We start from the raw sequence: 23649 nt of genomic DNA, 5'->3' as shown, positions 1-23649 counted from the left end.
AGTTCACCTTGATTGGTTTCATTTTGTAGGACATATTTAGCAGATGCATTTGTGAACTCTCACCAATGTGTTTATGTCATTCAACAACAATTAGTTCTATGACCTAAAATATTATTTAACATGTTCTCCATGATTCGAAGCAGATATAACTATGAAAGCAAACTCCAGTTTTAAGCTCTGTCCTCTTTCAGACATTGCAAATCAAATGTTTCTTTATACAGATAGTGTGGTTTTCTTATTAAAGGAAACAGAATAAAAACTGTCTAACTAAAGGAACCAAACTATCAGGAACCCGTGGATGTTGTTTTCTGGACTCAGTCTTAAAAACGATATCATCTTTACACCAACTTAGGTTGAAGATGTAACAGAATTCATCTTTATAGAGACTTGAAACCCTGTTTACCCACTGATATATTTTTGAGGTGTCGAAACAGTTCACAGAAAAAAAGCTGAATTGGGGTTGTTCTAAAGAAAAGCACATTTTTGCAAATCAATTTGATTGATATTTTTTTCTGTTGTGAGATGGTTGTGATCAGACACATATATCTATATATCAGTTATGTAAATTATGTGTCATTGTGTGTTCCATGTGAGATTGTTTAAAGCCTCTGAACAATGTCATGATATCAGTGCAGCTGTTAGCGCTGCGACACCATAGCAGCGTCCTTTAGCTTTTAAAACTAACATGGATCGCTTTTCAACTTTTAACTGAATCTCTTTCAAACAGCTTAAAGTCTGTCAAATTGTTCTAGTTTTTAAACATTTTCCTTTTATTTGAATTACCCTGAATACTGTATTTACTTTTTCTACTAAACATTCTGTATTAATTTCATCAATCGTACTTCTATTTTTTTGCTAAGTTTTGAAAATGACTAAAACTGAAGTATTCTGGTAGTTAAGGGGACAGATGGTCCTGACTAAGAGTCAAGACTACACTACAATGAATTCAAACACCTGACTTTGTTAAAGCTGCGCAGTAAAAATAAATATACTTTAAACAAGCGGCAGAAAACACCAAATGTTGATGAAATATTTCTTGATGCTGACATCTAATTTTCCACCAGCATACATGAGCTAAATACTGAAAGCCCTGATTCCAAATTTATCATTGTTTCATTTAATGTGTTTAGGTGGAGCAAGTAAAAACATGATCAAGTGGAAGTGAAATAAAAACATGTGAGGTGAACTGCTGGTGTTTGTTTCGAGAAGAACAATAAGTTGTTTGTTTCAGCGGTTTCTAAGTCTGTCTCTGTGTGGTTTGTCTTCTCATACGAGCAGGATGTCCGAGACTCAGCGCTGAACTGTTCTCATGCGATCACTTCATAAACTTTAAATTCCTATAATACTGTTTAACTGTGATTTCTTCCATATTCTTTGCATGAATGGTGCTATTTGCACCAAAAATCTCTCACATATACTTTTAAGTTGTGTTCGTCATTACTGACCACTAAAGTCGAACCTGCATTCGGGTGAATAAACACGTGACCTCGTCTTGAATGTAACACTAGTGTAGCTCAGATTAACCTTAATGCTGGTTTGTGCAGCTAACCTAAAATTCATCCTAATGACTGATTTTAATAAACACCAGCTTAGATGTTGTAGGACCAACATTATTAAAGACAAGTTTGTGTTCCCTGTATTGGTTTTGTAGGATGCAGCTGACCTCACTTCTAATGTTTGGTGAAAAAAAAAAAAAAAAAAAAAAAAAAAAACTAAACAAACAAAACTTTATTCGATTTCATCATTATAGCACACGGAGTCACTGCAGTGAAGGGGTCTGAATACTTTCTGGAATTATTGTGCAACTGTGGCTGTTGCTGTAACTGTCACTGTGACATTAAAGTGAAAACCCCCAACTCGCACAGAAACCCACACAGCCCAGCTGCTGCACAAAGGGAAGCTCTGATTGGCTGTTGACTTTCTTTTCTGTCCTAATAACCGCTGAGAACAGATCCATATCTGCTGCTGCACCCCTCTATCTCATTCTTTTCCACTGAGCGCTCCACCCACTCAGAGCTGAACTGACCCCGTCTGACCCACCTGCTGCATCATTTACTTTTTATTATTCTTTTGCTCTTTGTTAATGACTGACAAGGTTTTGCTACATTAAATAAATCGATGGCACAAAGCTTGTATTGAATCAGCTGTTTTGGACGATTTCAAGCTTGATTTAAAAACCTTTAGAACTTTTAATCCAACCATCAGAGCAACGTGTTAGCAGCTTCAAATTAAGAAGCAACACAGATCCTTACAGTTACTTTTTCTGGATGAAATTACATTTTATGTGTGTGTATCTGTGTTTGTTTGTGCATGGTAGTGAACCTAAAATATGTAATAAAAAACCCTGAATTATACCCATGAGACGTTATCTATCCAAATAACTGGGGTTTAAAACTTCTAACTCTATATCTTTGTACTTTATATTTTTGAGCATGGAAACTAATCAAACCTTTTGCAGTCCACACAGCAGGTGCTGCTTCTGGGCCAAGTTTAAATCTATTTCTGGATGACTTATAAGCATGAGTAAACCTCTCCCAGTGTCCTGTGCACTGTCTGCAGTCTGCAGCGTGAATATATGTTGCAAAAGAGTCTTTACTTCCCTCCAGTGGTCACACTGAGTCACAACGAAGCTTATGTGTCTCACAAGATTATTGATTATTAAACGGGTCATTCATCTCAAATCAACACCGGTCTTCTACTCAACCATCTCAAATTTACATCAAAATGTTGTGACACAAAGTTGTGTAGATATATATCTATATCTATCTATATCTATATATATCTATCTATCTATATATATATCTATATAGATATCTAGATAGATATAGATATTAGGGGTGCAACGATACACAAAATTCACGGTTCGGTTCGATACTTTGGTGTAACGGTTAGACATTTTTTTGATACAAAAAATTGTTCATGCCTTTTTAATTTGTCATTTATTAAAATTATAAATATATATTTTAACTCAAAAGTACAGTTTTTAAATTTAATGTTGCTGAAACAACAAAATAATACAAAAAATAAATATATCTGATCGAGGAATCACTCATCTTTGGAAAAGAGTTTAATACAGAGAAATGGCTCTTTCCAAAATAAAAGCTATACTATACGCTTCTTCTGGGCTATATTCTCAGCAGCATATTAAACATATCAGGTCCCCATAAGGAGAATCATGTGCTAACGGCTGTCTAAATGACTCTGGTAAAGTTTGTAGCATGCGTGCTTGTTTTTGTCTGCTTCCACTTGTCTTTGCACTAGGATGATGTCGGCGTAAATGTGCAGTCATATTCATTGTGTTCCCACTAGTGCTGTCAGCGTTAATCTCGTTAAAATGACATTAATGCCATAACGCGGCAAATCTCCGTTAACAAGTTACCGCGGATCGCCCCGTGCGTGGGGCTGGACAGCGTCAACACGTTAACAAGCTAACTGCGCTAACGCACTAGTTCCCACCAATTGAGCACTGCGTGGCACATCCAACATTCTGTTTTACTTTTGTCCATGACGCGCTTACCATCAGGGTCATGCTTCACATGAAAACCAAGATAGTTCCAAACGCCAGATCTGAATGAGGGTGGGGGAGGTTCAATTTCAGGTAGCGTTCAGGCAGTTGCCATGTTGCAACGAGCTTAGCTTCTGTCTTGCTAGCTTGCGCTGCGCTCAGTCGATCTGCGCTCGACAGTGCAACCTAGGCGGAGTAGTCAAACGCAGATCCACTGAGCGCTCAACACAGACAGCATCGTCAGAAGAAAAGTTGATAAAATAAATAAAAAATTTTGTATTGTTCGATACATATGCGTACCGAACCGAAAGCACTTTATCGAACGGTTCAATAGCGATACGAGTATTGTTGCACACATATACATACATACATACATATATATACTTATATATACATATATATACTAGGGGTGCAATGCATTTAGGACGTTTTTTACTCACTTTATGTCTCTTCCACGATGTTATTTCTCTCTCCAACAACATAGGTTACAATTAGATTAACATGACCAATTATGCAAATTAGGCGATGACGTCATTTAGCGACTTCTAGCAACTTTTAGGACAACCAATAGCGATTTTCCTTACTGAGGAGTTGGCAACACTGTTTGGAACTATTTTGGTTTTCATGTGAGTATGACCCTGAAGGTAAGCGCGTCATGGACTAAAGTAAAACAGTATGTTGGATGTGCCATGCAATGCTCAGTTACATGGGTGGGAACTAGTGTGTTAGTGCAGTTAGCTCGTTAACGTGTTGGCCGTCCAGCCCCACGCACGGGGCGATCCGCGGTAGCTCGTTAACGGAGATTTGCCGTGTTGTGGCGTTAACATCATTTCAACGAGATTAACCTGAAAACACTAGTGGGAACACAACAAATATGACTGCACATTTACTCCGACAGCATCCTAGTGCAAAGACAAGTGGAAGCAGACAAAAACAACAAGGACGCATGCTACAAACTTTACCCGAGTCATTTAGACAGCCGTTAGCACATGATTCTCCTTATGGGGACCTGATATGTTTAATATGCTGCTGAGAATATAGCCCAGAAGAAGCACATAGTATAGCTTTTATTTTGGAAAGAGCTATTTCTCTGTAATAAACTCTTTTCCAAAGATGAGTGATTCCTCAATCAGATACAGGGCTCGCAAAATCGCTAGCCCGACGTCCCGGGGCTAGCGATTTTTCCAGTCGGGCTACCAAAATCTATCTCTGCCCTGCCCGTCGGGCTATTGTAGGAAGGAAAAATATATGTCAATGCTTTTGCATTCTTTCGGAAATATAGCTGGGTAATTATGTCATTGGCATCGGTGAGCCACTGTCAATATGTGACATATTGAAATCGCATTTGAATTTGCGCTTGTTTTTTGCTTTCACTCTGCAATCGCGCAAACTGTGTATAGAGAGCGACAGTACTGATTGGTGAGTGACAATAATTTGCGCACCAATTCCTCTGACATCGTCTTATCAATCGTTAGCTTACTACGCAAACATGACAAGTGAAATCTCCCGCAGCAAGCTTAAACATGTGAGAGGTTGATCGTGCAGAGAATCGCTGAGCGTTATGTGAGTGCGTGTGTAAAAGCAGCAGGATATATATTCTAGTTCTGCTGAGCCAAATAAGACAGGTCAGGGTGAAGAAGTGACAGCCAAAGAAAAGCTTACCACAAAACGGAAAAGTTATGACAAATCAGACTATAAGGCAAAAAGAAAGTGCAGCTTTATGGTTTCATGGACAAAAGAATTTCTGTGGCTACAATATGACGAGCTAAATAACCGGGGCTGCACATAAGTGGTCCGCAGGTGCGCATTCGCTGTCAAAATAAAAAACGCGCACCAGATAAGAAGTTGCAACGCGTGTTTGCGTACATAAGATTTTCTGGAGGAGGACAGACATTTGTTTAGAACTCTTAAAGATGTCGAAGAAGCAAACTCCTTTAAGCAATTACTTTGGTTTTCCTCCACCTCCAAAGAAATGTCAGAAGGAGTCCGAACCACAAAAGAAGCACGTATTCTCGGAAAAGTGGTTGCAGGAGGTGAGCTGGCTTCAAACAAATGATGAACGCACAGAGATGTGGTGCGGAATGTGCCGTGAAAATCCAACTCTAGCGGACAAAAACAGTGCTTTTTATATGGACGCAAACGCGCGTTGAAACTTCTTATCTGGTGCGCGTCTTTTATTTTGACAGCGAATGCGCACATGCGGACCACTTATGTGCACCCGTGTAAATAACAATGTTCTGCCGGGTGTGTTGTTGGTTTTCCCTCGATTTCTGAGTCGACGAGCGCCTTTGTTACTGGGACCAGTCATTTTAAGAAAGGCCCCCATTAGAACCCATGAGAAATGCAAGAAATGCATTATTGCTCAGTCTGCAATATCTTTCCCAGAACAAACACCAATTGCAAATAACATACTAAAAATAAACCTGAAAATCAGTTTAAAACAGCGTACTATGTTGCAAAGAGTGAACTACCACTGGCACAATTTAGCAGTCTTTGCAAACTTCAAAAAGCAAATGGCCTCGATCTTGGTTCCACTTGCCTCTTACCTGTGACTTCAGTGGAAATTTCAAATTCAGGATCTGACACAGACTGATTCATGTTCTACACAGTTCTTACAAGTTCATAGAAATTTCTGTTCAATTAGAACCAAGTATTTGAGTTGATGATTGTAATTTTTATACAATGTTGTAATTTATTTTTCAACAATTTTTTGATTAATATTTTGTTTCCTTTACAATATTATACTTTAATGTATAATATTGTAAAGGAAACAAAACAGGAAACAAAACATCAAAAGAATTGCTCTCTTTTTTATTTGGGCTACTTAAATTTATTTTGGGCTACCAAAAACTGAAGAGTCCCTGCCCGAAGGGCTACCAGGGATTTTGAAATTTTGCGAGCCCTGAGATATATATATATATTTTTTATTACTTTTTTGTTTCAGCAACATTAAATTTAACAACTGTACTTTTGAGTTAAAATATATATTTATAATTTTAATAAATGACAAATTAAAAAGGCATGAACATTTTTTTTTGTATCGAAAAAATATCGAACCGTGACACCAAAGTATCGATACGAACCGAACCGTGAATTTTGTGTATCGTTGCACCCCTAATATACACACACACACACACACACACACACACACACACACACACACACACACACACACATATATACACAAGGTGAACAGCAGTATTACAGATCCCTGCGGAGCTCCTGTACTGTACATCACCAGGTTAGACACAGTACCGCCAGGTCTCACATACTGTGTCAGGTAGTCCTTAACCCATGAGTGGTTGTTAATATTATGGTTATTGAGTTAATTAAATCATTGACCTGCAGATCACTTGACTGGATATTACTCAACTTTAAGAGTTGTACAAGATCATCTAAGGAAACAACACACTTTCAACTTGCATATTTTGTTACCAGATAAGATTCTTCTAAAGATCGCACAGAGTCACAGAGGAATGAATAAAACACCCTATTCCAGGATAAAGAGGTTCAGTGAATATGGTGTTGAAGGTGTGGAGGTGGATCAGAGTGTCAGAGAAGACTCTGTAGAAGGACAGAGTGCCAGCAGGACAGTCCACAAACACTCCTACTCTGTTAGAGACAGAGGAGGACACAGTGGGAGACAAAAATGGGAGGAGAGCATGTCTGTTGTTGTGCCAGACAGAGAAACAATTATCAAAGCAGAAGAGACTCCAGGACTGATCATTCTCCCCAAACCTGCAATCAAGCTCGTCTCCTCTTCTTCTGATTCCTCTGTAACTCACAGCTAACTGAACATCTCCTTTCCATTCAAACTCCCAGTAACAGCGACCTGTCAGGCTATTTCTACACAGCATTTGAGGACACCTGTCAAACCTCTCCGGATGGTCAGGATATGACTGATAGCCCTCATATACCACCTTCCTGCTGTTGTCAGTGAGCTTGAGTTTTCTGTTTGCCGTGTTTGAGTCCAGCGTGAGTTCACATGCATCTAATGGAGATATCAAAAACACAGCAAAGGTTATTCATCTGTTTGGAGTTCATTGAATGTGTGCTTCTTTGCTTTTATGAATCACATTGGAAACAGGCTTACACTTCCTCAGGCCTGGTCTCAACCACTGAACTCCAGTAGGCTCCAACCTAAAAGAAGAAGGGGGGGTTAGCTCAAGCAATTATTAAAAAAAAAAAAAAAAATCCCCTCTCGCCCCTGTGGGCAGTCTATCCTTCAAGCTTGGGTCCTCTACCCAAGCTCAGGAGCTAGAGCAGGTCAGCTGCTGATCGGCAGGTTGGTGATTCGATCCCTGGCTCCCCTAGTTTGCATGCCAAATATCCTTAGGCAAGATACTGGGATCTGCTGGTGAGTCACCGCACCTAGTGCGCCGATTACCACTGTTACCTTCACCCTCCACATCTTCTCAAGCTCTTGTCTATGTGTATATATATGTATACATATGCATATGGTAAATGGTCTGTATTTGTATAGCGCTCTACTAGTCCCTAAGGACCCCAAAGCACTTTACACATTCAGTCATCCACCCATTCACACACAGGTGATGGCAAGCTACATTGTAGCCACAGCCACCCTGGGGCACATTGACAGAGGCAAGGCTGCCAGACACTGGCGCCACCGGGCCCTCTGTCCACCACCACAAGGGTGAAGTGTTTTGCCCAAGGACACAACGACCGAGACTGTCCGAGCCGGGGCTCGAACCGGCAACCTTCCGATTACAAGGTGAACTCTCTTGTGCCACGATGTATTCGCCTTGTAATCGGAAGGTTGCCGGTTCGAGCCCCGGCTCGGACAGTATATATGTATACATACACGCACGCATATACACACACGCGTATACACACGTGTATACACACACACGCACGTGTATACACACACACATACACACACACACACACACACACATACACATATACATATTGTAGCGGGTCAGGACTGTTCGGGGTTCTGTTTGTACAGTTATGTTTTGTTTATGTTGCTATAGTGACGGGTGACGCCCTCTCGCTGCGACGGTGTGTCCTTCCGGGATCAGAGGGCGCCCTGTGTGTGTTGTTGTTGTTGCCGCGCTGAGCAGTTAGCTAGCGGCAGTGTTCTTCTGCAAGTGTTAATAAACGGCTGTGCTCCCTGGCTAGCTCACGGGAAGCAAGACCAAACGATACCTCCGTCTCCTCCTTGTCTGAGCTCGCCACATTGGTGTCAGAAGTGGGATAGCTCACCCTCGCTGTAATGGAGAGAGACATTCAGAGGCTGGAGCAAGCCGTCGAGGAGAAACATTCCCCGCTTGGGAAACTGGCGATGGAAGAGAGAGGATGTGAGCGACCATGTAAGTCCCCCGACGGGTCCCGATGGCGCGAGCGCACCGCGGCGGCAGCCCGTCGCGACAAATGCTAGGGCAATGCTTCATGGGCTACCTCTGTCGACCCACACGCCGAGCCCCCAACCGCGAGCAGTTATGCCTACCACGCCAGTTAAGGTACCGAAATACAACGGGCTAACCCCGCTAGAGCCCTACCTCTCACAAGTGCGGCTGGCCGCCAGACATAGTGGCTGGAGCGAAGAGGAGACTGCTACACACCTAGCGCTAGCATTAGAGGGAGACGCACTGCAGATACTCCTTGACCTAGCCCCGGCAGAGCAGCATGAGCTCCAGGCCCTCACCGCGGCACTTGAGAGGCGATTCGGGCAGCGGCACTCCACTGATCTGAGCAGAGAGCAGCTAACCAACCGGAGCCGTCGACTGGGGGAGAGCCTGGGCACCTTTGCAGCAGACGTGTTGCTGTATGCTCATCGTGGCTACCCGGAGTTTCCAGCAGCAGCCCGTGAGGAGCTTATGTAACTCATATTTGAGTATGGCTTAACTAGAATATACCAGAATAAGAAAAGAATCATTAATCTAGGCAGCACACTTCATTTATAATGAATAAACCATAGGTGCAGCAGTTAAGGAGTTAACTGTTCTGGTTTAGACACGTGTTACTCTAGGCCAATGAGCTGCTGAAACGTGGTACAGGCTCCGCCTGCCGCCCCTGCCTAGGAGGACACAGATTTTTCTCTTCTCTCTCTCGCTCGCGAACCTTCCATGAGCAAGCTAGTGAGGAAACGAGACACGGCGATTTACTGAGACGAGGTATGAAAAAGAGTAATATAGACGGAGAGCTAGCACTCGCCGTTTACGAAAGATTGTTTTACTGTATGTATATTGCTAAGACGAGTAATTAGCTGGTTCTTTTTACATTGCTTAGTCGAGAAAGGTCGGGAGTTAGAGACGACGCCATTTCATCGGTCGTGCGCCATCTCGCGCTGCTCCGTCTTTCTAATTCTGAGATCGGTGAGCAAAGTGTTTTACTTGTTCATTATTTATCTGTGTTTCATGAATGCCTTGCAAGTAAAATGTTCCAGTGTTTAATGATAATTGTTTAGGAATGTTCTGTAGGAAACTTTGTTCAATTTACTGAAACCCAGTAGTTGAAGCGAATGTGTGAATTGTGATTTTATGAGGAACTTAATATGTCCCATGACACTGTCGTTGACAGGTCAGGTTTTTTTTTGTTGTTGTTTGGTTTTGTTTTTTGTTTCTTTGGTTTGTGTCTTCCTGGTGCATTCCAACAGATCCTGAAATTGATGGCGAGCCAACCCCGTTGAAGGACCAAATGACTTTGTTCTGTCCTGCACATCAGAGTGTGGTAGGCCAGATGCAACAAAACAGAAACACACCACGCCATTTTGTACTCGTAGTCCCCCTTCTTCACACACATCCCCCTGGACTCACGGGCGGGTGGTTTTAAGGACTCGTTTTACGGACTCTGTACATTCCATGAATGTGAACAAAAGTGAGTGTGAGCAGTCGGAAATAACCCTCCAGCTGATTAACTGTTGCTATTTGTAAACGAAGTCTGTGAAAATGCAAATAAGTGTTAACATTTATATGCTGATGATTAAAATTGTGGTTCATTGTTGGATGTGAACTGTACTTCTAGAAAGGGTGCACCCAGGTAAGATTTCTTTCTTATCGAGTGATTACTGTGATTTTGCCAGAAGGTATTATTAAGAGAGTACTGGTACCGAAAGGGAATAATTTCATTTGTAAATGTTTTGTATGTTTGTCATAATGTGCTGTTGTTTCTAATTGAGAAGAAAAATACAATTCCGGTTATTTTTCAAAACTCGCGGTTGTCTGAGTCTCATTCAGTTCGCCTCTCCTGTACGTAGCCGAACCTACTGGTCCAAATCATTGAGCTCTTTGGTGTCAAATTTGGGTGACATACTCCTTTTTTTTGATCTGGGAGTATTCGAAACACGCACATTAGTGTTACACTTAGCCTGCATACTTTTCTGCGAGGACTTTTCCCAGAGCGACTACGCCAACACGTTCCGCCTGGCCATGCCTCAGACCCTCCGTGGGCGCTCCTTGAGGCTGAAAGGGCCAAGCCGGTGCTCACCTCGCGACCTAACCAGCAGGTGCCCCCCCCAAACTACCCCCAAATCAGAGCCGCAGACTGCGATGGGGAGGTCGCCAAGATGTCCCAGCTGCAACCCTCGGTGCCCCGGAGGCGTCCTCGTCGACCCCGACCGACCGCTGCTACTGGCGCGATGAACCTGGCCACGTGGCGCGTGACTGCCCAGCACCAGCCCCGAAGACCAGAACTACGCAGCCTCAGGGAAACGAGGAGGGAGCGGTGTAGCGAGGGGACCACCGCTCCAGCTTCCTGCCCCCCTCCAAGGACGATGCACAGTGGTGGGCCGAGTTGGGCACCTCAAGGGACTCTACCTGAGCTGCTGTGTTGAGGGCCAGCCATGCCAGGCCCTGGTGGACACGGGGTCTACCATTTCCCTGATACGACCTAGCGTGCTCCCTGAAACGTCCGGGCCACTGGTGAAGGGTTGGTTGCCCACAGACACCCAGCTGATGACAGTGACGGGGGAGAAAACTGTTATGCGGGGGAAGAAACCGTTGCGGATCCGAGTGAAGGATCTAGAGCTGGTGCACGACTTCTGGCTCGCCGACATTCAAGACCAGTGCATCATTGGCCTGGATCTGCTGAGCCGCTGGGGGGCCTGCATCGACACCGCGAAGCTAGCAATCACTCTTGGCGCAGAGACTTTTGCTCTCCAGCGCAGCCAAAAGCAGGGAGCGGGGACCAGACGAGACAGACGTCGGGCAGCTGCCGCTCAGCAGATTTCGGATGCCGGTGGCTCCGGGTCATCTCCACTCGCCTCAGCCTCTCAGCCTGACAAACCTCCTTCGACCGAGATCCAGCATCGGGCAGGTCGACAGCATGGCAACGCTGATGCCCTCTCCAGACGGCCCTGCATAGCCGTCGAGTGCCGCTACTGCCTGCGACAGGAGAAGCGAGCCCAGGAGGTGCTGGGGGTGGCTACTGCTCAGGCCACAGCCGGCGGAGGGGGGTGGCTCCCATTGACAACGCAGCAGCTGAAGCGGGAGCAGGAGGCCGACGCAACGTTGGTTCAGGTGGGGGCCTGGCTGGAGGCGGCGCAGCGCCCCGCCTGGACGGGGGTGTCAGGACAGGAGCCCGAGGTGAAGGCCTACTACTCCCAGCACAACAATCTGGAGACCCACGACGGCCTCCTGTACCGGAGATGGAGGGCCCCGGTCAGGGCAGAGATCTCCTGCAGCTGTTGGTGCCTCGGTCGCTGCGGTCGCAGGTGCTTGAGCTGGTCCACGGCTCGGTGGGGCAGGACACTATGGGAACGCCAAAACTCTCCGCCGCCTCAGGGGACGGTTCTACTGGCCTGGCTGTCGACAGGATGTGGAACTTCATGTGCACTGCTGTGACACCTGCACGGCACAGAAGGGCCCCACTCAACGCTCCACTGCCCCCCTTCAGCAGTACCTGGTGGGGGCCCCAATGGAAAGAGTGGGAGTGGACGTCCTAGGGCCTTTCCCCGTCACGGAGTCAGGGAAACTGGTATGTGTTGGTGGCTATGGACTATTTCACGAAGTGGCCAAAGGCCTACGCGGTGTCGGACCAGAGCGCAACGACGACGGCCGAGAAGCTGGTGGAGGAGATGTTCACCCGTTTTGGGGTCCCGGCTGAGCTCCACAGTGACCAGGGGCGTAACTTCGAATCGAAGGTCTTCGGGGAGATCTGCCGGCGACTGGGGGTGGAGAAGACGAGAACCACACCGCTCCACCCACAAAGCGATGGCTTGGTTGAGCGCTTCAACCGCACGCTGGCCACCCAGCTCGCCATTCTCACCAGCCGCCACCAGCGGGATTGGGACCGACATCTGCCCCTGGTCCTTTGGTCTATCGGACTGCGGTGCAGGAGTCCAGCCAGTGCACACCTGCCGCTCTGATGTTTGGACGGGAAGCTCCGGACGCCTGTGGATCTGGTGTTCGGGTCCCCCCCGAGCCGGAGATTGATGGTGGGCCAGAGATTGACTACTACAGAGGCCTGAGGGAAGCGGCCTGCAGGTGGTTGATGACTACACCCGTCAGGCCCAGGCCAGCGCCGGAGTACGACAGAAAAGAGCCTACGACACCAACTGCCGAGGGGGGTTTTCATGCCTGGCGACAAGGGTTTGGGTGTACTGCCCGGTTCGCAAGAGAGGAGTGTCCCCCAAACTCTGAAGTCACTGGCAAGGGCCGGCGGAGGTCGTGGAGCGGCTAACAGAGTGTTGTACCGTATCCGCATGCCGGGCCCCGGGGCGCATGGTGGTGTTGCACCGGACAGGCCTCTCACCGTACCGAATCCGCTCGCTCCGGCAGACGCCGGGGCAGGGATGATGGTGGCACCCCATGTTCTGACCCGAGTGACTTTTCCCCCGCCGGTCGTGACCAGCCGGTGCGCCAAAAGAAGGCACCTGGACATTTTCAGGACTTTGTGTGGGGTAATGGGTCGTCGAGACGACTCACCCCTTAGGTGGGGGCTATGTAGCGGGTCAGGGCTGTTCGGGGTTCTGTTTGTACAGTTATGTTTTGTTTATGTTGCTATAGTGAAGGGTGACGCCCTCTCGCTGCGACGGTGTGTCCTTCCGGGGTCAGAGGGCGCCCTGTGTGTGTTGTTGTTGTTGCCGCGCTGAGCAGTTAGCTAGCGGCAGTGTTCTTCTGCAAATGTTAATAAACGGCTGTGCTCCCTGGCTAGCTCACGGGAAGCAAGACCAAACAATACCTCCGTCTCCTCCTTGTCTGAGCTCGCCACAATATATACATATGTATATATGTATATATATATATACATACATACATACAGTGGGGCAAAAAAGTATTTAGTCAGCCACCGATTGTGCAAGTTCCCCCACCTAAAATGATGACAGAGGTCAGTAATTTGCACCAGAGGTACACTTCAACTGTGAGAGACAGAATGTGAAAAAAAAAAATCCATGAATCCACATGGTAGGATTTGTAAAGAATTTATTTGTAAATCAGGGTGGAAAATAAGTATTTGGTCAATAACAAAATACAACTCAATACTTTGTAACATAACCTTTGTTGGCAATAACAGAGGTCAAACGTTACTATAGGTCTTTACCAGGTTTGCACACACAGTATAGCTGGTTATTTTGGCCCATTCCTCCATGCAGATCTTCTCGAGAGCAGTGATGTTTTGGGGCTGTCGCCGAGCAACACGGACTTTCAACTCCCGCCACAGATTTTCTATGGGGTTGAGGTCTGGAGACTGGCTAGGCCACTCCAGGACTTTCAAATGCTTCTTACGGAGCCACTCCTTTGTTGCCCGGGCGGTTGTGGTTTTGGATCATTGTCATGTTGGAAGACCCAGCCTCGTTTCATCTTCAAAGTTCTCACTGATGGAAGGAGGTTTGGCTCAAATCTCACGATACATGGCCCCATTCATTCTGTCCTTAACACGGATCAGTCGTCCTGTCCCCTTGGCAGAAAAATAGCCCCATAGCATGATGTTTCCACCCCATGCTTCACAGTAGGTATGGTGTTCTTGGGATGCAACTCAGTATTCTTCTTCCTCCAAACACGACGAGTGAGTTTATACCAAAAGTTCTACTTTGGTTTCATCTGACCACATGACAGTCTCCCAATCCTCTGCTGTATCATCCATGTGCTCTCTGGCAAACTTCAGACGGGCCTGGACATGCACTGGCTTCAGCAGCGGAACACGTCTGGCACTGCGGGATTTGATTCCCTGCCGTTGTAGTGTGTTACTGATGGTGACCTTTGTTACTTTGGTCCCAGCTCTCTGCAGGTCATTCACCAGGTCCCCCCGTGTGGTTCTGGGATCTTTTGCTCACCATTCTCATGATCATTTTGACCCCACGGGATGAGATCTTGCGTGGAGCCCCAGATCGAGGGAGATTATCAGTGGTCTTGTATGTCTTCCATTTTCTGATGATTGCTCCCACAGTTGATTTTTTCACACCAAGCTGCTTGCCTATTGTAGATTCACTCTTCCCAGTCTGGTGCAGGTCTACAATACTTTTCCTGGTGTCCTTCGAAAGCTCTTTGGTCTTGGCCATAGCAGAGTTTGGAGTCCTGACTGTTTGAGGCTGTGGACAGGTGTTCTTTTATACAGATGATGGGTTCAAACAGGTGCCATTCATACAGGTAACGAGTGGGGGACAGAAAAGCTTCTTACAGAAGACGTTACAGGTCTGTGAGAGCCAGAGATTTTCTTGTTTGAGGTGACCAATACTTATTTTCCACCCTAATTTATGTATAAATTTCTTTACAAATCCTACATGTGAATTCATTGGATTTTTTTTTTTCACATTCGTCTCTCACAGTTGAAGTGTACCTCTGGTGCAAATTACTGACCTCTGTCATCATTTTAAGTGGGGAAACTTGCACAATCGGTGGCTGACTAAATACTTTTTTGCCCCACTGTATATACATACCTATACATACAGATACATACACATATACACATATACACATACATATACACATATACATACATACATATACATACATACATACACATATACATACATCACATAGACATATACACATATACATATATACTAGGGGTGCAACGATATCGTATCGATATTGAACCGTTCGATACAGTGCTTAGATGAGTGATTCCTCAATCAGATACAGGGCTCGCAAAATCGCTAGCCCGACGTCCCGGGGCTAGCGATTTTTCCAGTCGGGCTACCAAAATCTATCTCTGCCCTGCCCATCGGGCTATTGTAGGAAGGAAAAATATATGTCAATGCTTTTGCATTCTTTCGGAAATATAGCTGGGTAATTATGTCATTGGCATCGGTGAGCCACTGTCAATATGTGACATATTGAAGTCGCGTTTGAATTTGCGCTTGTTTTTTTGCTTTCACTTTGCAATCGTGCGAACTGTGTATAGAGAGCGACAGCACTGATCTGTGAGTGATGATAATTTGTGCACCAATTCCTCTGACATCGTCTTATTAATCGTTAGCTTACTATGCAAACATGACAAGTGAAATCTCCCGCAGCTTAAACATGTGAGAGGTTGATCGCGCAGAGAATCGCTGAGCTTATGTGAGTGAGCGTGTAAAAGCATTTCAGTTCTGCTGAGCCAAATAAGACAGGTCAGGGTGAAGAAGTGACAGCCAAAGAAAAGCTTACCACAAAACGGAGAAAGTTATGACAAATCAGACTATAAGGCAAAAAGAAAGTGCAGCTTTATGGTTTCATGGACAAAAGAATTTCTGTGGCTGCAATATGATGAGCTAAATAACCAGGGCTGCACATAAGTGGTCCGCAGGTGCGCATTCGCTGTCAAAATAAAAAACACGCACAAGGGGTTAGGGTTAAATTTAAAAACTGTACTTTTGAGTTAAAATATATATTTATAATTTTAATAAATGACAAATTAAAAGGCATGAACATTTTTTTGTATCGAAAAAATATCGAACCGAACCGTGAATTGTGTATCGTTGCACCCCTAATATATACATTACATATACACATATACATACAATATACATATATTATGAATTTTATATACATGGTTCTTTGAAAATGAGGTCTTGTGAATGTGGTCTCTAATTATGAAATTATATAACAAAAGACTAGTTCTTGTACTTGGTCTCAAGCTAGTAGTAGGGCTCTCCATACCTGAGCGTGTCCATTCTCCAGTGTGGATCATTCAGTCTAGCTGACAGCAGCTTCACTCCAGAGTCTCCTGGATGATTGTAGCTCAGATCCAGCTCTTTCAGATAAGAGGAGTTGGAGCTCAGAGCTGAGGCCAGCGACACACAGCCTTCACTTGTAATCATACATCCTGACAGCCTGCAGACAAAACACAGCAGAAAACAGAAGCTCATTGTATAGTAAAAAGAAAAATAACTTAGGAAGGGTTAGATTTTTTGTTTTAAAGTCAACCCACTATTGTATCCAGTGTTTGAATGAACACAGTCCAAATATAAAAAAAGTTTCTATTGAGAAATAATTCCTAAATACTGTCAAAGCTACTTTTAAACTCCCCTGTTTATTCAATTCAATTTTTATTATATAGTGACAGATTCACACAAAAGTCACCTCAAGGCACTTATATTGTACAGTAGATCGTACAATAATAGATACAGTTAGAAAAGCCCAATCAATCATATGACTCCCTATGAGCAAGTACTTTGGCGACAGTGGGAAGGAAAAAACTCCCTTTTAACAGGAAGAAACCTCCGGCAGAACCAGGCTCAGGGAGGGGCAGCCATCTGCTGCGACCCGGTTGGGGTGGGAGAAGAAAACAGGATAAAGACATTGCGGTGGAAGAGAGACAGAGGTCTATTAATACATAGTGAGTGAGAAAGGTGACTGGAAGGAAAAACTCAACACATCATGGGAATCCCCCAGCATGCCTATGTCTATTGCAGCATAACTAAGGGAGGATTCAGGGTCACCTGGTCCAGCCCTAACTATATGCTTTAGCAAAAAGGAAAGTTTTAAGCCTGATCTTGAAAGTAGAGATAGTGTCTGTCTCCCGAATCCAAACTGGAAGCTGGTTCCACAGGAGAGGGGCCTGAAAACTGAAGGCTCTCCCTCCCATTCTACTTTTAAATACTCTAGGAACAACAAGTAGTTCTGCAGAGCGAGAGCAAAGTGCTCTAATAGGGTGATATGGTACTACAAGGTCATTGACATAAGATGGGGCCTGATTATTTAAGACCTTGTATGTGAGGAGCAGGATTTTGAATTCAATTCTGGATTTAGCAGGAAGCCAATGAAGGGAAGCCAAAACAGGAGAAATATGCTCTCTCTTTCTAGTCCCTGTCAGTACTCTTGCTGCAGCATTTTGGATTAAATGAAGGCTTTTCAGCGAGTTTTTAGGACATCCTGATAATAATGAATTACAGTAGTCCAGCCTGGAAGTAAAAATCAAGATTTTCAGCATTGTACTTGATTTGAGACATCAGTGGATATTTATATATCACACGTTTTTATTTTTCTACAATTTGACTCATCATCAAGTTTCAGACTTAAATTGTCGTTAGGATGTAATTACAGCTGTGTACAGGAAGTACATTTGATTATTTCACCTGGAACCAACACATCAAATAGTTCTAAAATTATTTTATTTGAGATGTTACACAAGCCCGACTTTCGGGAAAAATAGGTCTACTTTGTTACCAGTTATCACTTGTTGACCTGAGCATTTCCAGTTTGCACTGTGTCCTCTTCAGCGCAGCAGATAGCATCTTCACTCCTGAATCTTGCAGATCATTGTGGTTCAGGTCAAGCTCCCTCAGGCTACAAGTCTGTGAGATGAGAACTGAGGACAGAACGTCACAGCTTCTCTGTGAGAGTTTGCAGTCACAGAGCCTGGACAGAAAATAATAAACACGAAAAACATTTAATTTGAAATGTAAATAAAGTGCCTCTATCAACCAGCAAGAGTTAGAAACATAAGAAATTAGAAACAGATTGGTAACAGTTGCAGCTAAGTTAAATAATAAAATAAATCTTTCAGGGACCAGAGGGTGGGAATTTCCTAAGTGTGCAGCTGTGGGAAATGCATCAAAAACATTTGATTTCATCAGCTAAACATTTGCTATCCATAGTGTAAATCCTGCAAGTCACCACAAATTCCTCTGGGTGTAACATGCTATACAAATCTAGGCTGTATATAATAGAAATCATTAATAGAAAAATACTACAGGAGAATTCAGGGTGACCTTATCCAACCCTGACTTTATGAACAAGGAAGGTTTTTAAACCCAGTTGTTAAAGCAGAGAGAGAGTCCTCACAAATCCAAACTGGGAACTGGTTCCACAAATTCTACATATACACTCTCCAGCATTCTGGATCAATTGAAGGCGTTTCACTGAGCTTTTAATGTAATAAATGACAACACTCCACTCCAGAAGTATTAAATGTATGAACTACTTTTTCAGCATCACTGTGAGCCAGGATGTTTTTAATTTTAGAAAGATTGTACAAATGTATGAAAGCAGTCCTACATTTTCCTAGCATTGGTCATAATTTCTTCAATCAGTGAAGACTAAGATGTCCTAGCTTTACAGGAGTTTTCTAATGACATATATACAGAGGAGCAAGCTCTTATTCCAGGCTAAATGACGTTGAGGGTCATTATGTACATGGTACGAGATTAACCTGAACAGACACTAGTTGGGAACACAATGAATATGGACTGCACATTACCCGGCCGACGCACATCCTAGTGCAAAGACAGTGGAAGCAGACAAAAACAAGCACGAGCATGCACAAACTTACCGAGTCATTTAGACAGCCTTAGCACATGATTCTCCTTATGGGGACCTGATATGTTTAATATGCTGCTGAGAATAATAGCCCAGAAGAACGATAGTATAGCTTTTTATTTGGGAAAGAGCCCATTTTCTCTGTATCGATAAACTCTTTTCCAAAGATGAAGTGATTCCTCAACAGCCTTCCGCCTCCCAAAAAAATTCGCTCCCGACTCGGTACGAAAGAAATAGATTATTTTTAGGTAGTATTGTGTTGTTGTTCACAAGCAACATTAAATTTAAAACGTACTGTTGAGTTAAAATATATTTTAGAATTTTTAATAAATGACAAATAAAGAAGGCATGAACAATTGGTTTGTATCAAAAAATGGTCTAAAACCGTTACAGCCAAAGTAATCGGAACAGAACCGGGAATGTAGTGTATCGATGCACCCCTAAGAGTCTGATACTATATGAGATATCTAATATAGATATATATATAGATAGATAGATATATATAGATATAGATGATAGAGATGAATATCTACACAACTTGTGTCACAAACATTTTGATGTAAATTTGAGATGGTTGAGTAGAAGACCGTGGTATTATGAAGATGAATGACCCGGTTTAATAATCGAATAATCTTGTGAGACACAGTAGCTTCGTTGTGACTCAGTGTGACCAAGGGAGGGAAGTAAAGACGCTTGTTTGCAAACATATATCACGCTGGCAGACGCAAGACAGTGCACAGGACACGGGGAGGTGTTACTCATGCTTATAAGTCTCCAGAAAATAGATTTAAAACTGGGGGACCCAGAAGCAAGCACCTGCTGTGTGGACTGCAAAAGGGGTGATTAGTTTCGATGCTCAAAAAAATATAAAGTACAAAGATTAGAGTTAGACGTGTTAACCCCCCAAGTTATTTGGATAGCTAGTCTCATGGGTAATAAAGTCAGGGTGTGGGTGGTGTTTTTGTGGGTGTTTTTTGTGTTTTTTTTTTTGGTTTTTTTTCTTACATATGTTTAGGGTTCCCTTCCCATCACAAACAAACGACAGAGAGCACACACCTAAAATGTAATTTCATCCCGAAAACATTAACTGTAAGGATCTGTGTTGCGTCTTAATTTGAAGCTGGCTAACACGTTGCTCTGATGGTTGGATTAAAAGTTCTAAAGTTTTTAAATCAGCTTGAAATCGTCCAAAAACAGCATGATTCATCAAGCTTTGTGGCCATCGGGGGGATTATATGTAAAATGTAAGCAAAACCTGGTAGTCATTAACAAAGAGCAAAAAAATAATAAAAAGGAAAGGATGTAGCAGGGTGGGTCGACGGGGTCCGTTCAGGCTCTGAGTGGGTGGAGCGCTCAGTGGAAAAAGAATGAGATAGAGGGTGCAGACAGGCAGATATGATCGGTTCTCAGCGGTTATTAGGAACGAAAGAAAGTCAACAGCCGAATCAGAGCTGCCCCTTTGTGCGCAGCTGGGCTGTGGGGGTTTCCTGTCTTCTGTGCGATTTGGGGGTTTTGCAGCTTTAATGTCACAGTGACAGTTACAGCAACAGCCACAGTTGCAAACAATAAATCCAGAAATATTCAGACCCCGTCACCATGCAGTGACCCGTGTGCTATGAATGAAGAAATCGAAGAAAGGTTTTGTTTGTTTAGTGGTTTTTTTTTTTTTTTTTTTTTTTTTCACCAAACATTAGAAGTGAGGTAAGCTGGCAGCCTACAAAACCAATACAGGGAACACAAACTGTCGTTAATAATGTTGTCTACAACATCTAAGCTGGGTGGTGATTAAAATCAGTCATTAGGATGAATTTAGGTTAGCTGCACAAACCAGCAGTAAGGTTGAATCGGAGCTAACACTAGTGTTACTTCAAAGAGGTCCGTGTTTATTCACACAGAAGGCAGGTCGACGTTAGTGGTCAGTATGGACGAACACAACTTAAAAGTATATGTGAAGAGATTTTGGTGCATAGGCACCATGCATGCAAAGAATATGGGAAGAAATCACAGTTAAACAGGAAGGATAGGATTTTAAAGTTATGAAGTGATCGCATGAGAACAGTTCGCGCTGAGGTCGGACAGCCTGCCTCGTATGAGAAGACAAACCACACAGAGACAAATTAGAAAACCGCTGAAACAAACAACATTATTGTTCTTGCTCGCGAAACAAAACAACCAGCGAGTTTTCACCGTGCAAACTGTTTTTAGTTCAGCTTCCACTGATAATGTTTTTACTTGCTCCACACTAAAAACACATGGAATGAGAACAATGATTAGAAATTTGGAAAAATCAGGGCTTTCAGTATTTAGCTCATGTTATGCTGGTGGAAAATGAGATGTCAACATCAAGAAATATTTCATCAACATTTGGTGTTTTCTGCCGCTTGTTTAAAGTATATTTATTTTTCCTGCGCAGCTTTAAACAAAGTCAGTGTTTTGAATTCATTGTAGTGTAGTCTTGACTCGTAGTCAGGAACGCATCTGTCCCTCTTAACTACCAGAAGACTTCAGTTTTAGTCTTTTCAAAAGTTACAACAAAAATAGAAGTACGAGTGATGAAATTAATACAGAATGTTTTAGAAAAAAAGTAAAATACAGTAATTCAAGGGTTAATTCAAATAAAAAGGAAAATGTTTAAACTAGAACAAATTTGGACAGACTTTTAAGCTGTTGAAAGAGATTCGTTAAAAAGTTGAAAAGGCGATCCATGTTAGTTTTAAAAGCTAAAGGACGCGGGCTAGAGGTGTCGCAAAGCGCTAACAGTGCACTGATATCATGTGACATTGTTCAGAGGCTTTAACAATACTCACATGGAACAAAACAATGACACATAATTTACATAACTGATAATGAGATATAGGTCGAGGGGGGTCCGATCTCACAACAGAAAAAATATCAATCAAATTGAGTGGGCAAAAATGGGCTGTCTTTAGAACAACCCGCATTCAGCTGTTTTTTTTTCTGTGAACTTGTTTCGACACCTCAAAAATAGAGCAGTGGGAAAACAGGGTTTCAGTCTCTATAAGATGAATCTGTGACATCGTCAACCTAAGTTGGTGGTAAAGATGATGCGTTTTAAAGACTGAGTCCAGAAAACAACATCCAACGGGTTCCTGATAGGGTGGTTCCTTTTAGTTAGACAGTTTTTTTAGTCTGTTGCCTTTAATAAGAAAACAGCACTATCTGTATAAAAAAACATTGATTTGGCAAGGTCTGAAAAGAGGACAGAGCTTAAAACTGGAGTGTTGCTTTCAGAGTTATAGCTCTTCGAATCATGGAGACAGGTAAATAAGATTGTAGGTCATAGAACGAATTGTTGTTTGAATGACATAAACACATTGGTGGAGGTTTCACAAATTGCATCTGCGAAATATGTCCGACAAAAATGAAACCAATCAAGGTGACTACGAATTTTAATTTATTTTAACATTTTATAATTGAAATATTCAAATAAAGATGGGGGTCATTGTGGTTAAAAAGCATTTTGATTGGCAGTCTGGAAGGAATTTGGGATTGTGTGAGGGGAACATTATGATTTTGAACATTTACTCCAACACTAATGATATCACATCATGTGATGACTTATGCAATCCCAATGAGAGAGTGAACTAAAAATAAGGCTCGGACACACCTGGCATGTTTTTGTATCTAACAGATTTATTGGTTTCTGGTTCTCATCTTCTTGAAAATATCTGTTTGTAATCTCATTAAAACATTGTGTTTCTTCTTTTACCACTGCTCATTGCCTATCAGCATATATTGGGAGTGGCTGCTGTTTCTCGCAGTTTTCTACAAAATTTTAACTCAAACAAGCAAGATTTTTTTGTTTGCTTTTATCGGAATATTGCAGAGAAATACGTTGAGGCAGGCAAACACTTGGTTTTAATTAAACAAATGCTAATAAATGATGGAATCAGGCTACGAGGAGCGAATAATTGTCAGCCTTTTCTGTTTCAGTCTTTGTTTAGAATAATTGAAATAAAAAAGAAAAGTAAAAAAACAACCAAAATGCTGCCACTGTTAAGAAGACTTTCTAAATCCTGAAGTGATAACGATTGGAAAAGCGATACAGCCAAAAGAAAAGAAAACAAGTCAGTCCACTGCGGGTTTTGCGGCTGACGTCTGATGAGCACCTGAGCGAGAGATACTCCACAGCAGTAAACCAGACTCTTCGTGATCAGCAACATGTACAACCATAAAGCAGGCAGTTGTACTTGTTTTTGAGACAAACCGGGAATGTTTCTGAATGATGGACCGTTCTTTGGTAAAGTTTGATTGGTGGAAATGTATCTGTGAAGTCTTTTGGTGGACTTTGAGAAACTCCTGAAACGAAAAGTCACATTTGAGTAGCTGCGTAGGCTAATGTCATGCTGAAAAGCACAAACTTTCATTACCTTCCTCGATTTGACCGTCCCAGCCGGTCCCGGCGAGCCCGGTGTGTGACAGAACAGCCATATGTATGCGAGTGTCGCGGTCTTGGCAATGATGGTTCAACAAGATGCT

At 43.2% G+C, this 23649-nt stretch overlaps 1 protein-coding gene across 2 annotated transcripts in view; it reads right to left on the bottom strand.

Annotated features, from left to right (window-relative positions):
- LOC120746360 (tripartite motif-containing protein 16-like protein) overlaps positions 1–18972 on the bottom strand; it is a 31992-nt gene extending 13020 nt beyond the window's left edge. The window contains exons 1-6 of one of the 2 annotated variants that reach the window (XM_040051839.1): positions 18076–18972; positions 16549–16722; positions 7599–7645; positions 6993–7496; positions 1070–1074; positions 343–347 (exon numbers count right to left, since the gene is read on the bottom strand). In XM_040051839.1, coding sequence (XP_039907773.1) covers positions 343–347; positions 1070–1074; positions 6993–7496; positions 7599–7645; positions 16549–16722; positions 18076–18464 — 1124 coding nt within the window. In that variant the 5' untranslated portion in view covers positions 18465–18972. Of the gene's footprint in view, positions 1–342; positions 348–1069; positions 1075–6599; positions 7497–7598; positions 7646–16548; positions 16723–18075 lie in introns of those variants that run through there. The other variant, XM_040051840.1, reaches the window with a different exon arrangement.
- Positions 18973–23649: the final 4677 nt, after the last annotated feature.

Source organism: Simochromis diagramma, unplaced genomic scaffold, assembly GCF_900408965.1.
Source record: "Simochromis diagramma unplaced genomic scaffold, fSimDia1.1 OVJJ01000107.1, whole genome shotgun sequence".
Taxonomy (NCBI): domain Eukaryota; kingdom Metazoa; phylum Chordata; class Actinopteri; order Cichliformes; family Cichlidae; genus Simochromis; species Simochromis diagramma.
The sequence above is the reverse complement of the archived record's forward strand: the minus strand, read 5'-3'. Positions and strand labels throughout refer to the sequence as shown.